Consider the following 15,710-nt stretch of genomic DNA (forward strand, 5'->3'; position numbering starts at 1 on the left):
CAACTGGAAAATGAGACCAATAGGTTCTATTCTTAGTTCCATCATTAACCTTGGACATATTTTGTAACTTAGCTGGAGCTCTCCTTAGCTGCCTGTAAAGCAGAAAAAGTTATAAATACAGGAGATGGTTTTAGTAAGTAATTAAAATTCTGATGCTTAAGTGCTTCAGAAGTGTAAAATGTTCACAGCACCTCCCGAAACTGCTGAAGGAAAGTCCTGCTGTGCTGCTGCAGGTTTAGGTGAAGCCTGTGAGCTGCGTATAGCAAATGTGCTCTGGGGGCAGATTGTGTCCCTTAGCAAGGGCCATCAGTCTCTGTTTTTGTTAAGAATTGCCTGTTTCCCTGAGTTTTCCCCATGGTTGGGGTAGTTTTCTGTAGCCACATTCCTTTGGGGAATCCCAGAGCTTCAGAGCTTGGTGGTGTTGAAGTGGCAGCGAGTTGTGTGGTTGGGTGATGATCAGATTCTGTTGTATTTTGGACAAAATACAAAAGATATTTAGATCCTGTCTGAGATTCCAGGATAAGGCAGGAGACTGGGAGCTTCCTGCTGTCCTCCCCACATCGGTGGCAGTGGGAATGGACACTGTGCCTGCTCTTGGGGCAAGGAGGAGGCACTTCCAAGGGGTTTATCCTGGTCACTGAGGAGATGTTGATGTGGCATCTTCAGAACCTTGCAGTCATGGCTATGGGGCAGAACTGGCACAGGCTGCCCAGAGAGGTGGGGGATGCCCCTGGATCCCTGGAAGTGTCCAAGGCGAGGTTGGATGGGGCTCTGAACAGCCTGGAATAGTGGAAGGTGTCCCTGCACTCTGCAAGGGTTGGACTGGATGGGCTTTAAATGTCTTTTCCACCTCAAACCATGCCATGAAATCCCTGAAATAACCTTGGTAACTCTTTTTCTGTGCCCCACTACAAGTCACCCTTGTGCTGGAAGCCTCCTGTTTGCTTTCCCCAGAGAGGACTTAAAATATATCAGTGCTTCATACCCAGCATTTCACAGCGCAGGGGAATTTTTGCTGTATTAGATTTCATTTTTAAGGCAGGATGTATAAATTACTCAGGTGGGCATCCTGACCTGTCTGAATGCCTACATGGCTCTTTATTTGAAAGATGCATCCTGAAGTGCCTGTTCCTCTGGGAACAGTATGTTTATCCAGGATCCCAGGTAACCTGGCTGCTGTTTGTTTCGCTTGTTAACCTTAGAGAACTTTTGTTGTGGCAGTTTTGGGGTTTTTTTATGTCCTCATGAGCTATTTTGACCTTGAATAATTTGTCTGGGGTAGAATATTTAATGATTGCTCTAGTAATCCTTAATGCATTTAAATAACTCTTTTACTTATTTGGTAAAACATCTGTGTAGAGCTTTCAGAATAAATGCTGCATTTTCCATGTCTGTCACTTTGTGATATTGCAAGGATTAGTCTCCTGCTACCCCACTTGTCAGGAATTATTGATTTGTCATGTTGGGGAGAGGCTTGTCAGTCTGGAGATACATTTGGGTATTGGAATATTAGCTTATATTGATGTGAATCCTGCTGGAAAAACAGCTGGGAGCACATCTGTGCCTTCAAACGTGAATCACCAGACAAACATGATTTGAGGGGGAAAGCAATTTCTTAGGTAGTTTGTTTTAGCTCTGCAGGTGTTTAGGGGGTGTATTTATCCCCCCTTTTTTCCCCAAAATGTTTTGAATTGGCTGCTGTAAACCATCAGGATTGGGGAAGGGTCTGTTTGAACACAGACTTGAACCTTTTTGAGCCTTTAGAACCTACAAAAAGTACAGCACGCACTGAGCAGTGAGAGTACTTAGAGGGGCAGGTGCACTGCAGAGAGATATGAGGAGAGCTGAAAATGCAATTTCACATGTTTCCCCAAATGATCAGGGTTTTTTGTTTTGTTTTGTTTTTTTTCCCCAAAGCAAGTTAAATCCTGCCTGTTCCAGGGTTGTTTTGTTCTCCTGTTTTTCCAAATTAAAGTAAAACAAGGTAGGAGAAACCAAGACAAATGATCAGCCACCACACATTACAGCCAGGAAAGAAGCTCCAGCTGCAAACCCTTGACTCTGTGTGGCTCAACTTGAGGGAACATCTTAAAAAACTTTGGAAGTCTCCATGTGGATGCTCTACTTGCAGTACTTTCTGCCTGGTTATTTCTTTTTTTTTCTCCCTTTCTCTCCCAGGTTGTGACCAGACTTATTCACTTGCTGGGTGAGAAGATTCTTGGCAGTCTGCAGCAGGGAGGTGAGACTCATTCCTGGACTATTCCCATTGATGGGAATATTTTAATGCTGACAATGGATTTGGGGGTTTTGTTACTTAAACTAATTCCTCTTGTGGGCTAAATCAGTTCCAAAGTTGTGGTAAAGGGATTTTAAGTGCTTTTTTTATCTGTGTTCCTGGGTCAGGTAAATCCATGTGTCATTTAACGTATTCCTGGCATATTTTTAACATTGCCTAACTTCAACCCACATATGCTCTACCAGCAACCAAAAATGATGGAAACTGATCTTCATCCTCTTAAAATGAAATATGTGGGAATTCAGATGCTGTGGAGGTTTGTGTTACATTCCTCTGACACTGAGCAGCTCGGTGACACGGTGACACTTTCCCTCCTGCCTGAAGGTGACACTGAATTTTTTGCAGCCTGGCTGACTGATGGCAGGTGTTTTCTCTGTGGACAGGTCATCCTCTAGGACTGCACAGCTCCAGCAGCAAGTGGGATGCAGGGAATCCTGCCAGCAACCTCTCCACAGTGGCGATCATGCCGGTGTCCAAGGAGGTGCCGCTGACAGCCTTCACCCTGGAGCTCAAGCACGCCCTCAGTGCTGTGGGTGAGTGTTCCCCTGTTGGCATCGCAGCAAACAAACCCTGCTGGTCATTTTAGAGTGGCATGGCCAGCTACTGTCACCTGTCAGAGCGGGGTCTGGGCTGTGTTAGGGGGTAGCAGTACCTGGGGATGGTCACAGGGCTGGGGAGGAGGTTTTGGAGAGAATCCCAAAAGGGAGGGAGAGGGACTTTTTATATGGCCAGGTCCCCACAGGACAGTGGGGAATGGTTATAAACTGGGGGCAGGTTAGGTCAGAGATTAAAGAGAAATTCTTGTGAGAGTGGGGAGACCCAGATTGCCCAGAGAAGCTGGGACTGCCCCTGGATCCCTGGAAGTGTCCAAGGCCAGGGTGGAACAACCTGGAATAGTGGAAGGTATCCATGGACAGATAATCTTCAAAGTAATTTCCAACCCAAACCCTTCTGTGATTTTGCAGCAGTGGTCAGGATCAGCCTTTTTCATGCTTCTTGTTTCTCTGTTCTGTTTAACTACAGTGGAAAACTTTTTTCTCTTAGTGACTTGGAAATGCTCACCCAGAGAGCCTCTCTGCCCCTTGTCTTGGCTGCCCTCAGCTCCCCACAGTCACTCCAGGAAACACATCCCACACCAGGGCACTGTTCCCATGGCACCTCAGAGTCTGATTCTCTCCAGCTCATGGGTGAGAGTCTTTCAGGTCTCCTCAGCTGCAAAACTTCATCCAGCAAAGGGTTTCCTAGGCAGTTTCTTCATGTTGTGGTTGTACATGAGTGGTAAGGATAAGACCTGGTGGAAGAGGCTTGTGGAGAAAATCCAGATTAGCACTGGAAATCCAAAGTTTAGTCTGAAATCGTTGTCCCATGTGTTGCCAGCTTGTTTGTCTGTCTCATGCCCACAAAACCATGTGTTCAGCTCATGGCTGAGTCATTAATTGCTTTATCCATGGGTGAAGTTGCTTGTGCAAGTTCCAGTTCCTCACAAAACCCATGTATTTAATTCAGAATTAATTTTGTGTTCATTAGTGGTGTTTGACATTTCCTGAACATCCTCTTTTCATCCTCAAATGCTGTTACAGATCTCTTGAGTGAATCTCCTGTAGTCCTTTGAGAAGGTATTAGTCTGCTCTCTCATGACTCATTTAAAAGTACAGGTTATGTGATTCTTGAGGTGTAACCACTTACATTTATTAGTAATTTTCTTTCTGACTTTTGGTGTCTGGAACTGACACTCCTTTTCATGCTTAAAAATCTTCTTGGGTGAAGGCACAGGAAAAAGCTGGTGGTGCTTGAGCTCTTTAACCTTCTGAAGCCTGAATTTGTGTGCAACTTCTGGTGGAGACTTGTTACAGTGAGAACTAATTTGTGGGTGTTTGAAGATTCCTCTTATTTTGGAGATGGCAGAAAAATGTTACATCCATAATGGAGCTGTATTGCTAATGGGGACTCCTTAGGGATCACTGCCAGCTTGTTTTGATGTGTGACAACACTGAGAGCCTGTAAATAAAACAAACAGAAACTTAAGTAGGTAGATGGACTGTTCAGAATAAAAATACCCATTTGGGCTGAAAGCAGCAGGTGGGTGCCAAAGAGAGGGGTTTGGTGGGGTCACTGGGCCCTTCCTCCTTCACCCCTTCCCTGAGGCCTGTGCCGTGCTCGGCAGCTCGAGATGGCTCTGCACACCCTTGGCACCTGAAATTGTTGCCAAAAGGGAGCAGACGGCTGCAGTGGGAAGAGGAAAGCGTTGTGGGGAAACACAGGGAGCCATCTGGTCCCAAACACCGCTGGCACAGGAGCTCCGTGGCCTCGCAGCCACCGGGCCCGGCCCAGCTCCCTCAGCCCCACAGAGCTCCTGGGCAGCGCAAAACCTCTGCAGAGCTGGGAGTGTTGGCAGCCTGCAGCTTTTCTTTGTTTATCTAGCAGAAGCAACATTTTATATTTTATCCTCCTTTCTGTTTTTTTAACTTGTAGCTTTTGTACTTCCTCCTCTACCCTCTGGCTGAGGCTTGTTTGGGTGTTCCTTCTCAGTGCCTCACAAAGTGCTGGGAGTGCAGGTGCTGCTTTGCTTTCAGGAAAAGGGATGGGATTTGGGATGACTTTTTTTTTCTTTTTTTTTCTTTTTTCTTCTGACTTCCTGCAACAAAAAATGAACTGAGTAGTGGAGTGAAATTTTGATTAGTTTTCAGGTTGTTTTTCTATTCATCTGCACTTTTGGCATGAGGGGAACTGTTGCCCAGAGAAGCTGCCCCTGGATCCCTGACAGTGTCCAAGGCCAGGCTGGACAGGGCTTGGAGCAGCCTGGGACAGTGGGAGGTGTCCCTGCCCGTGGCAGGGGGATGAGATGAATTTTAAGATCCTTTCCAGCCCAGAGCATTCAGTGATTCCATGGGGAAAGGTTTTCACTGGGACCTTGCTGAGCAGCCACTGCCACCTGAGTCCTTCCCTGAGCTCCCAGCTGGGCTCATCAGCACCTGGGGTTTGGCTGTGAACTGGGATCAGACTGCCCTGGGTTTATGGAAATGAAAGCTGTTAATGTGCTTGAGAAGGCTGAATTGAAAATCTTCTCTGAAAGGAACTCTCAGTTTGGAAAATTGCTTTGAAGATTTGCTGCTATTCAAGTTTTTTTTTGTGTTCATTTTTTGGATTTTTTTTTTCCCTTGAACCAACCTTTTTTCTAATTGTAAGTTAAATGGCAGCATCTGATTACAATACTTGACTTAACATTTAATCCATACTTAACATTTGATCCGTATAATTTCATTGCTCTGGGCTTCAAATATGTTCCAGAGCAGCGGAGAGCGGCTTTAATATGTGGAGAGAGCAGCTGGTTTTAGCTTTCTTTTGCAACTTAACATATTTATTACAGAAAATTCCTTTCCCTTCCCTTCCTGTTGATATGAACTGGATATTGCAGTGATGCCTTGAATTCCCCTGCTGCAGGTTGGAGATGAGGAAGGAAGGAATTGGAAGGATGCAGGCAAGAGCACTGAAACCATTGCAAGAATCATTAGCTGCAGCTCTGGGAAGGAGCCTGGCCTTGAGAATCAGGGTGACCCCAGTCCTGGTGGGAATGCAGGCTGTGTTTTACACAATATAACACTTAAGAAGGGGTTTTCCTTTTCCTGGAATTGGCATGAGAAGGCTGTGGGCAGTGCTTGGAGTTGGAGCTGGTTGCAGGTGAATCTATCCCAACAGGATTTTGGGGCTTGTTTTGGTAATTTTTAACTACTTTTGTATTATTAAAGGGATATAAAAGTAATGACAACTAGAAAATCTCAGTCTGACGATGAATATTTACTGTTTACAAGAACTGGAAAAGTATTCAGAATCTTCTTTCCCCCAGAAAAAAAAAGAAAATCCACTCTTGCCTGTAATGAGACAGGACTTAGTGGTTTTATTGCTCAATTCTTTTTTGTTGGTTTAATTACATTTTTTTTCAAGCTTTTTCTTTTCTTTTAATGTTTTGATTTGTAATGGGAACAGCTCAGGTGAGCAGCCTGCTCTCTCTCAGGGGTGCATTCTGCACTCAGGGAGCACCAGTGTGTGGGACCACCTGCAGCTTTCCCCAGCCCATTTGTGCTGTCTTTGACATTTGACATTTGCTGTGATTTATGATAATTCACATTATCAATATTGTTTCCAGACAGTGGGATTGTGTCCCAGTTAAATGCTAAGGGATATTTGTGCTTCCATGGAGCTTCCAATCACAGAATGGTCAGGGTTGGAAGGGACTTCAGTGAATTCTGATGAATTCTGGTCAGTGTTCATGATGTCTATTTTTATTATTAATTCTTTTCCTCTTAATCCTAGAAGAACTGAGAGCATCTTTTGATAAGATTTTCTTCTGCACTATTCAGATTTTTCAGAAGTATTTGCCTATTTTTTTGTTCCTTTACTGAGACCAGCTAAAAGACACCACATGGCTGTGCAAATTCTGGTTCTATGTGGGAGCCCTCTGATCTCATAGAATTTCAAACTGAAGTAGGGAGGGATTCAAATCCAACATATGTGTCTTTCTCATTCCTTTCTGCCCTTTAAATTTTTCTTCTTTTCAGTTCTAAAAATGTATAATGTATTGGAGAGCTCACTGAAAAATCTTTGCTAATAATTTATTGGAGTTTTTAATTACAGTTCTGCCTGTCTTTACACACAGATTAGATTTAAATGTGAAATGTTCACTGTGGTGCCTGAACCCTGGCACAGTTTAGTATTTTTTTGCTGGGCAGGATCCTCTGACATCCAGCTCATTTGTCAATTATGACTTGGCCACATAATTTTGTAGACTTTTATGAGGCCAAAAGTAAATTTTCTTTTTAATGGAGTCCAAGCAAGTAAATTTGCTTTGCTAAATTTTTTTCCACAGTGTGTTTAGCACTGGCCTTGTCTTTTGATGTGGGTGTGTTTTTCAGGTGAGGTGGATTTGAAACCATTCCTGAGCCTCAGAAATCACTCTCTGCCCTCTGGGTCACTCATTCCTCAGGGCAACTTTTGGACCATGTTTTGTTAGACATTGAACTAGGACACCTGTGCTCCTGCTCCTGCATATCTTAGGAAATGGATGTTTTGTGGAAAAAAATGACCAAAGTGAGTGTCTTGCTCACAGGCAAGAAAGGGAGGTTTTATGTCTTGTGTGATGGTTTTTTTTCCCCTCTCTGGGGCAGGAGGTTGGAAGCTTTGCTGCAGCCCTTCTCTTCAGTGCCCTTGTTTGTTAGCAGAGAAAATGAACCAGACCTCTGGCATTTGCCAGCTTTTCCTTCCCTTTCTTTCTGTTCCATGGAATTCTTAGTTCTATACTGAAAACCAGATGGCTCTGGAGTTACAGCTTCAGGTACCCCAGGAGGTTTTCCCAAAAACCACGATCCCTGGGATGAGGCCACTGCCTGCAGTTCTCTCACCTGAAGCACAGAAAACCTGGGATCCCTGTGAGCTCCTGGCTGACAGAAAAATCCCCCAGGCTACTGAAAGTCACCACCTCAGGCTTGAGAAATCCAAAAGGCTGAGAAAGCTGTGGATTGCTGGAGGCTCAGGGAATGGCACTCGGTTTTCCTTGCTCTGATACTCCTCCCCAGCAATCTGCTGCTGGCTGCTGTCAGAGACACACACAGGGCTCAGAGAAATATTTCATGTTACCTCACATCACCTCTCCTGTTCTTCACTTGGAGCTGTTCTGATCCTACTGACAGAGCACTGAGGGGTGCAGGGATGTGTCCCTGATGCCAGCTCCAGCTGGTGCTGGGTTTGGAGAGGGGTGGTTAGAGGTGTGTGACCCTGGCAAAACACTTTAAGGATGCACTGACACATTGGCCTGGCCACCCCTCCTGCCCTGTTTGAGGGCTGGGGATTTGAATCATGACAGAATCATGGAATGGTTTAGGTTGGAAAGGACCTTAAAACCCATCTCATCCCACCCCCTACCATGGGCAGGGACATCTTCCACTATTCCAGCTTGCTCCAAGCCCTGTCCAACCTGGCCTTGAGCTTCCAGGATAGGAATGTTATTTTTTCATTCCTTGGTTGCTTGCAGCAGTTTAGTTGAAAAAACACTTCTGTTGGTTCTGTTTTCTGAGCTCACATATGTTGGTGTTCTTGGTCGCATTAATGGAGGGGTTTTAATGGCTGATTAATTGGGAGCCTGCTAGAAACTGGGAGTGCAGAGCAGATGGTTGGTATTTCTGAGACAAAACAAGTTGGTTCTGTTGGAAGCATCACCGTGTTCTGTGCTGGGGATGAGTGAAGGTCTGGGAATCTTTGTCCCGTGGCCCTGGCATGTGGAAGGACAGGATGCTGGGCAGGCTCCTCCTGAGCTGGCACAGCCAGGGCCTGTCTGGGCACCCTTGCTTGTGTCCTGCTCTGTGAACTGCTGCTTTTCCACATCAAAAGTGAGATCTGGATATGATTAAGTCCCTCCAAGGCTCTTCTGGTGCTTGCTGTGCACGTGTTGTCTGCAGTCAGGGTACCTGTGGCTGAAGGAGCACAGAGATCCACCCCAGCCCTACCAACTCTGCCTCTCCTTTGGATGAAAGCACAGGGAGGAGGGTGACTCAAGAACATAGGCAGCCCTGGCTTCTCTGGGCAGTTTTCTCCAGGAGCTCAAATTTAGGTGTTCACAGGTGAAATTCTTTGTTCCCCCAGGCCCTGCCCTGCTGCTCACCAGTGACAACATCAAACAGCGCCTGGGCTCTGCTGCTCTCGACAGGTACCTGCCCTCATCACTGCTCAGGGAAAGGCAGACACACCCTGGACTTATAAATACACAGAGTTTGGGAACAAAATCCTGTCTTCTCTGCTCCAGGTGTTGGAGACAATAATGTTTCAAGAGTATTTGGTGCAGGTGTGGGTGGGGTTTTTCCACAGTTACTTTCTCACTTGTGAAATTGGAAAAGCTGAATTGCTCTGAGTGTGCTCATGCTTAGGGATGCTGTGGAAGCATTGCTGGAGTGAGGCATCACTGTGTCCTCCTGCCTTGGTATTTGTCTAATGGTGTAAATGCTGGAGAAGCAGAGCCAGCAGGAGCTGGGAGCAGGTCCTGGCTGAGCAGGAAACGCCGCTCTCTCCCTGTGTAAGATTCCCCTCTCTTCTCTTGGGAGCTGTGAGGTTACACCAGTTGAATTCTCTGTTTTCCTTGTGTGTCCCCAGCATCCACGAGTACAGACTGACCAGCTGGCTGGGCCAGCAGGAGGACATCCACAGGATTGTGCTGTACCAGGCTGACAGCACCCTGACCCCCTGGACCCAGCGCTGCATCCGCCAGGCCGACTGCATCCTCATCGTGGGGCTGGGAGACCAGGAGCCCACTGTGGGAGAGGTGTGGGAGCTGCTCCTTCCCCTCTTGGCACTGGGAACAGCCCAGGTCAAAGCAGGTTGCTTCACACTCATGTATTTTCCTGGGTTTAACACCCAGTGAGGCATAAATAATGAAATATTCCTGAGAAATGCCCATTAGGAATATCAAAAGAAGTGCATGAGAATCCTCTGAAATGGCAAGTTTTATGTAGGAGGACTTCCAGCAGAGTTCTTTTCCTCTAAAGAGTCATTTTGGCCAATGGTAAATCAAAAATTGCTTTGAAGCTTTGTGTTTCTGCCCAGAATTTCTTTGGGTCTCCTCACAGAGGGAGAAATTATTTTCTGCCTGGATGAAATTCATGGTGTGTGCTTAGGAAAAAGTAGATCTAAATTGCAGTGTATGAATTACTTATTATATTTTATTACAGATATTGAGCTATATTTTTTTCCCCCCTTATTATCTATTTTTACAGTATTATATTTTATTACCAAAGTCCTCTGGCCAGACAAAAATCCTTCAAGAAATTTTCAAACCCCACACAGGTGGAGGTTTTTTTTAGGATGGTGAAATGCTGAGTCTGACCTGCAAAGAGCCTGGGCTGGTCCCACGTGCAGCTTTCATGTGTGTCCCGTTGTGTGGGCTCTTCTTGCATGGATGTGGGAGGCAGGAAGCACAGGCAGAACAAGCTGCCAGCAGTTGCCTAAAACAACAACAAAAAAAAATCAAAATCAGAAATGCAAGGAGGGAAAAAAAAAAAAAAGTGGACTGATGGGAAGGGAAAGAAGAAAACACTGAATATTTGTGGGCTCGAGTGTGACTTGGGCAGCATCTCACGTTGCAGGAGCAGTGCCTGCCTGTGCTGTGCTTTTAATGGCCTGGTTTAAGTCAAAAACATTCAGGTTTGGCTGATTTTAGGCTTCTGTGTGCTGTGTAAAGCCAGAGTAAAGAGAGTTGTCTGAATCAATCATGTTTGGGGGTGTGCAGAGTTGTATTGAGGTGGGAATAAGGGTGTGGGGTGTGTGTGTGGATGAATTTCACCCTGAGACTGAAGCAGCCAGGACTTACTGCCCTTTCCTTGTGTGTCCATAACTGCTGTAGCTGGAGAGGATGCTGGAGAACACGGCAGTGAGAGCCCAGAAGCAGCTGGTCCTGCTCCATAAGGAGGACGGGCCTCTCCCTTCCCGCACCGTGGAGTGGCTCAACATGCGCAGCTGGTGTTCTGCTCACCTCCACATCCACTGTCCACGCAGAGTCTTCTCCAAAAGGAGCCTGCCCAAGCTGGTAAGAGATTCCTGCTTTGGTGGCTGGTCCCTTGCTGTCCCTCACTTGATCTGTAATCTGTGTATCACACATTTAGGATAATGATAGTCCACCGTATTCTTACACACTTCTCATCAAATCTGTTTGGCCTCAGTTGGATTGAGGGAACAGGGATAAGGGGAGCAGATTTTCTTTATGGATGCAGACTTGGCTTTTTGATATCCTGAAAGAGTGATCACTGTCTCAGAGTTCCAGTGAAAGGCATGCACAGGCCATGGAGTCCTTTTTGTTGGGAGCATCCCTGTGCTTCCCAGAGCCATGCTACATGAGGCAAAGGCAGCCTGGGATGCCTCCCAAGACCGTCAGATCCTCATCAAGAGCTCTAAAGGAAATTCTGTAGTACCCCCAGCAGCTGTAAAAGACTGAGAGAGGCCACTGGAAGTGTTTGGGTGGTTCACAACCCTCTGTTCTTTGAGGAAGAACTGTAACAGAATCTCTGACAGCTTCAGGCTGGAAGGGAGCACTGGAACTCCTCCAGTCCCACCTCCCTGCTCACCAGGGTCCCCTGGAGCAGTCACTAGGATTGTGTGCATACAGGCTTGGAGTGTCTCCAGTGAGGGAGATTTCAGAGCCTCTCTGGTCTCTGTCCAGTGCTCAGTCACCACACAGGGAAGAAATTCTTCCTCCTGTCCAGGTGGAACTCCTGGACATCAGTCCCTGCCCGTTCCTCTTGTGGCATTACTGAGCCCCATGGAGCAGAGCCTGGTCCCTCCCTGCAGACAGGGACAGACAGGGGTGAGGTCCCCTCTCAGTCTTGGCTTCTCCAGGCTGAGCAGCCCCAGCTCCCCCAGCATTCCCTCACAGGAGAGAAGCTCCAGTCTCCTCATCTTCACAGCATCTTCTGGCAGGCTGCTGCTGGCTGCCTGTGCCCTGCCCGTGCAGTGACCGTGCCTGGCTCTCCTCTGCAGGTGGAGATGTATGAACGTGTGTTCCAGAAGGTTCCAGACCGTCACTCCGACTTCTCCCGCCTGGCCCGGGTCCTGACGGGCAATGCCATCGCGCTGGTGCTGGGCGGCGGAGGGGCCAGGTAGGGCATTGTCCTGGGCAAGGAGAGCCTGGGGCAGGATCAGGATGGGCTCTAAGGTCCTTCCCAACACAAAGCACTCTGGGGTTCTGTGCTGCTGCATCCCCCAGATCCCTCAGGATAGCAGAGATCCTGGGACAGCAGCACCGCTCTGCCCGCAGCATTTGGGGGAGGAGACACTGAGGAATTACACAAACTTAGCCTGCAGTGGGGATTTGTGCAGAATTTCTGCAGAAGGAACATGAGTGTTTGTGACCTCCTGAGGCCTCTCATAATGGTTTAATTCCAGGAGGTGACCAGGGCACGAAAGATGACGTTTCTTTCTGTTGGCCTACACTATGGATTTTTTTTCCCTTATGGATTCTTATATTAGAAAATGGCTCACAGGTATTTCAAAGCTCTTCAAAGTTTGAGCAGTAAGAGGAGTTATGTCCTCTAATGGACAATGTTCTCATCTTTATAATTCTCCAAACCCCCAGGTACCCATACATTTTGACAGTCTTACCTTACAGAAAGAGTGTGTTTTTGCAGACACAAGGACAAGGTGTGTGGTAAGCACTCTGTTAGAATTCCATCTGAAACCCCAGTGAGCTTTAGAAATAAATTATTGCAGGCATTTTTCTTTGGAATCCCTTTTTACTTGGAGAGTTTTCTGTTGAGACGAGCGAGTCGCTCTTTGTCTCAAGCAAGCGCCGCCTTCGTTGTTTCCATCACTGCGTTCTTGAAGCCCTTCTTTAAAAGAGTGCTTTGAAATACAGCTCTCAAAAAAACTAAAATCCCTAATTTGCACACAGTCTACGTGCACAAATATCACATTTTTGTCATTGGGCCAGCACGTGCTCCAGGGGAGCCTTCACTTGCAGGAAAGGCTGGAGCTCCTTTGTGCCAGCCAGAGCTGGTTCCTCCAGTGTCTCACAGGCCTTGATCCTGCTCCTCACCTGAGCTGCTTCCAGGATTTCATTTCCAAGACGAGCTCTGTCCTGTGGAGACACAAAGCAGAGCAGCAGAGGGGAGCTTCTGTTTTATGAGAGTATCTCAGGAAGCTTCTCATCCACTGATACAGAGTATTTGTGGTTTGTTCTTTGTTCCCAGCTGATATCTCTGCCTCTACCAGAGCCTGTGTCATATGAAATATGTGCACTCCTGTACTGCTGGCAGCACATTTTGCTCGTTCCCTTCCTTCCTTCTGTAACACTGCTGTAATTTTTGCCAATCTGTTTATTTTTTTTATTTTTTTTTTTAATTTTTATTCTAATACTTAATTTTCAAGCTCCCACCTGTGGGTGTGCAGGATCTGAGGTAAGGAGGAGCAGGGTCACTGTGTTGGTCCTGTGTTGTCCCTCTTTGCAAAGCTGCTCTGCTGCTGTGTTGGCTTTGGGGTCTCTGGATGCTCATCACCCATTCAGCAACAAGCCATGGGCCATTAGTCATCACTCTGCTCATTTCTGCATCCCTGAATGGGGAGGACTTGAAGAGGATTAAGGGCAGAGTGGATAAAATGGGATATTTCTTCCTTCTCTGAAACACTTTATGTGCCACAGACTGAAATGCTTGTTCAGGGGTTCCAGGCTGGCACAGGGATTGTGTGAGCGATGTGTTTTCCCTGGAAAGGTACAGAATGTTGTTCTAGCAAAGAAATAATCATCTCAGTTGTGGTTAGATAAAGATTTTTCAAAGTGAGAATATAATTTAGGCTGGGCAAAAGACAAAATTACTCTGAACCTTGGAAAGGTTCAGAATTAACCTGAACCTCTGCCTTTGGAAGGGCAAAATAAATTCTTAGATTGCCCATTTCTATTGCAAGGGAATTTCAAGAAATTCGCTTAAGTACTTAAAATCATCCTGTGGTTAAAGCACTAATAATGTCTTTGTGGGTCTCTGCACAGGCTGTTGATGGCCTTTGGATAATAATTACATGAGTAACCTCCCACCTTGCTCTCAGAGCAGGAATCATGCAGGTCACACAGCCAGGGAGAGGTGACAGTGACAGGGGCTGGCTGGTGGCTGTTTGTTCAAGGTATTGTGTTCTGTGACTCCAGTAATATCAATTATTTAGTTGTTATTTTGGGAATGTTTGTCTGGCTTCCCAGTGACAGCGGGATTGGGAGGTTTTACCAAGAGCAGCTTCCCTAGTAATTATCATTGTGGTTTGTCATGACAAAAGGCTCATAGGAACTAAAGGTTTTCTTTCTCCTGTGAGCATAAAAATAAAACAACTTGAAGTGATATGGTTCTAAAATTACAGTGTTTTGCTTTTGTTAAATGCTAACTTAATTTTAGTTAGAAATGTTGTGGAGTTTGAGGGAAGGAAAGGGGATTTGTGTTTAGGAAAATAATACCTTTGAGGTGTAGTTACAAGAATAATGACACATCAAGCCTTGCAACAAAGGCATAAACCTTCCATAAATAATTGTCCTGACCTTTAGCCCTCCCACGTACAGCCCACCCCTTCTTTGGTTTGCCATGGTTGCCTTAGCAAAGCTGTTTGAAAACTAAACTTTCTTGGGAGTAAATTACTACAGAACTATCTGGGAATCCCTGAGGCTTTGGGGAAAAAACTGGGTTGATCTGTTCCAGAGTCACGGAGTATCCTGAGCTGAAAGGTACCCATGAGGATCTTCACTCCTGTCCCTGCACAGACACCCCAGCAATCCCACCCTGAGCATTTCAGTCAAAGGATATTTCTAGATATTCCATCAGGTTGTCTTCCCATTTCTCCTTTTTCTGTTTGGTTTTCTCCTCAGACTTATTATCTCACCTCAGCACTGGGTTTTTTTGCACGCAGTTTTCATGCTGACTCTACAGATGTGGCTCAGACCTTTTCAGTTTGGGCAGTTGGCTTCTTTCAGCAGCTTGTCCTTTCTGCCTTTTCTTTGTTTCTGGGCCTCTGGAAAGGGAGGATAAAAGCAGCAGTGTAGGAGAAGCAAATTCTGCCCTTTTTGTTCTGGGATCTCTGTGTCTGATGAGCATTCCTGTTGTCTGCTCTGTCTGTCTGTGCTGCTGCAGCCTGTGCCACGTGCAGGGTGCTCACACTCCAGGCTCTTAGAGAAGGACAAACAGACAGCTCCATCTTCAGCTGGTCACTCATGGGCTGCTGCTGGGCTTCTTAAAGCCTGCCTTTATCCTCCTATTCAATGGCTTTACCAGGGGATGAAGAGGCTGGGAGAGTCCCTGAGAGACAGATCTCAATTGTTCTGCTCTCAGAAGATCACATTTGCTCTCTGCACTCTGTGTTTGACTCTGGGATTGCAGGGAGAATAAACCATGGAGGATTTTCTGTGGCTTTGTCTGTGATGTTTGGCTGCAGCTCCAGCTCACTCAGGCAACTTTGAGTAAAACCTGCTTGTCAATCCTTCCTCCTGTCTCTGCCAGCAGGCACTGATGTGTTCTTCAGGAAGGCACAAGGAATTTGTGCAGTGTCTGCAGTGGGAGCTGGCACAGGCAGGTTGGGCAGAGCTGCATTGGGAAGGGATGTGCAGGTGGGTCAGGTGAGGAGCAGGAGGGATGTGCTGGATGCACATGTGGATCTCCAGGAACTTCTCTTTGGAGGCTGAGCCCCTTGGGGCAGCATTTGGGAGGGTTTTGCCCCTTGGTTATGGAGCAGTCGTGGCAGAAAATAAACGATGCAAAGCTCCCAACACACCATAAGGGAAAACTTGAAACAGATTTTGAGAACTTTAGAGGGTGATGTTCCTTTTCTGACTGTTGGTGCTTTTAGCCTGCAAGTGTGGCTGGGAGGTGAGGAGCTCTTGCCTAGGAAAGAACCCTGTGGTGCTTCCCCCGCT

General features: G+C 46.5%; 1 protein-coding gene across 6 annotated transcripts in view; it reads left to right on the forward strand.

Moving 5' to 3' along the window:
- The window catches only part of PNPLA7 (patatin like domain 7, lysophospholipase), a 101,499-nt gene that overhangs the window by 49,677 nt on the left and 36,112 nt on the right, over positions 1–15,710 (forward strand). For all 6 annotated transcript variants that reach the window (XM_086858643.1, XM_086858645.1, XM_086858641.1 and 3 more), the window contains exons 20-25: positions 2,179–2,239; positions 2,680–2,829; positions 8,930–8,993; positions 9,434–9,602; positions 10,680–10,862; positions 11,810–11,928. In XM_086858643.1, coding sequence (XP_086714769.1) covers positions 2,179–2,239; positions 2,680–2,829; positions 8,930–8,993; positions 9,434–9,602; positions 10,680–10,862; positions 11,810–11,928 — 746 coding nt within the window. The remainder of the gene's footprint in view (positions 1–2,178; positions 2,240–2,679; positions 2,830–8,929; positions 8,994–9,433; positions 9,603–10,679; positions 10,863–11,809; positions 11,929–15,710) is intronic.

This window comes from Cyanistes caeruleus, chromosome 20, assembly GCF_971803275.1.
Source record: "Cyanistes caeruleus chromosome 20, bCyaCae1.hap1.1, whole genome shotgun sequence".
NCBI lineage: Eukaryota > Metazoa > Chordata > Aves > Passeriformes > Paridae > Cyanistes > Cyanistes caeruleus.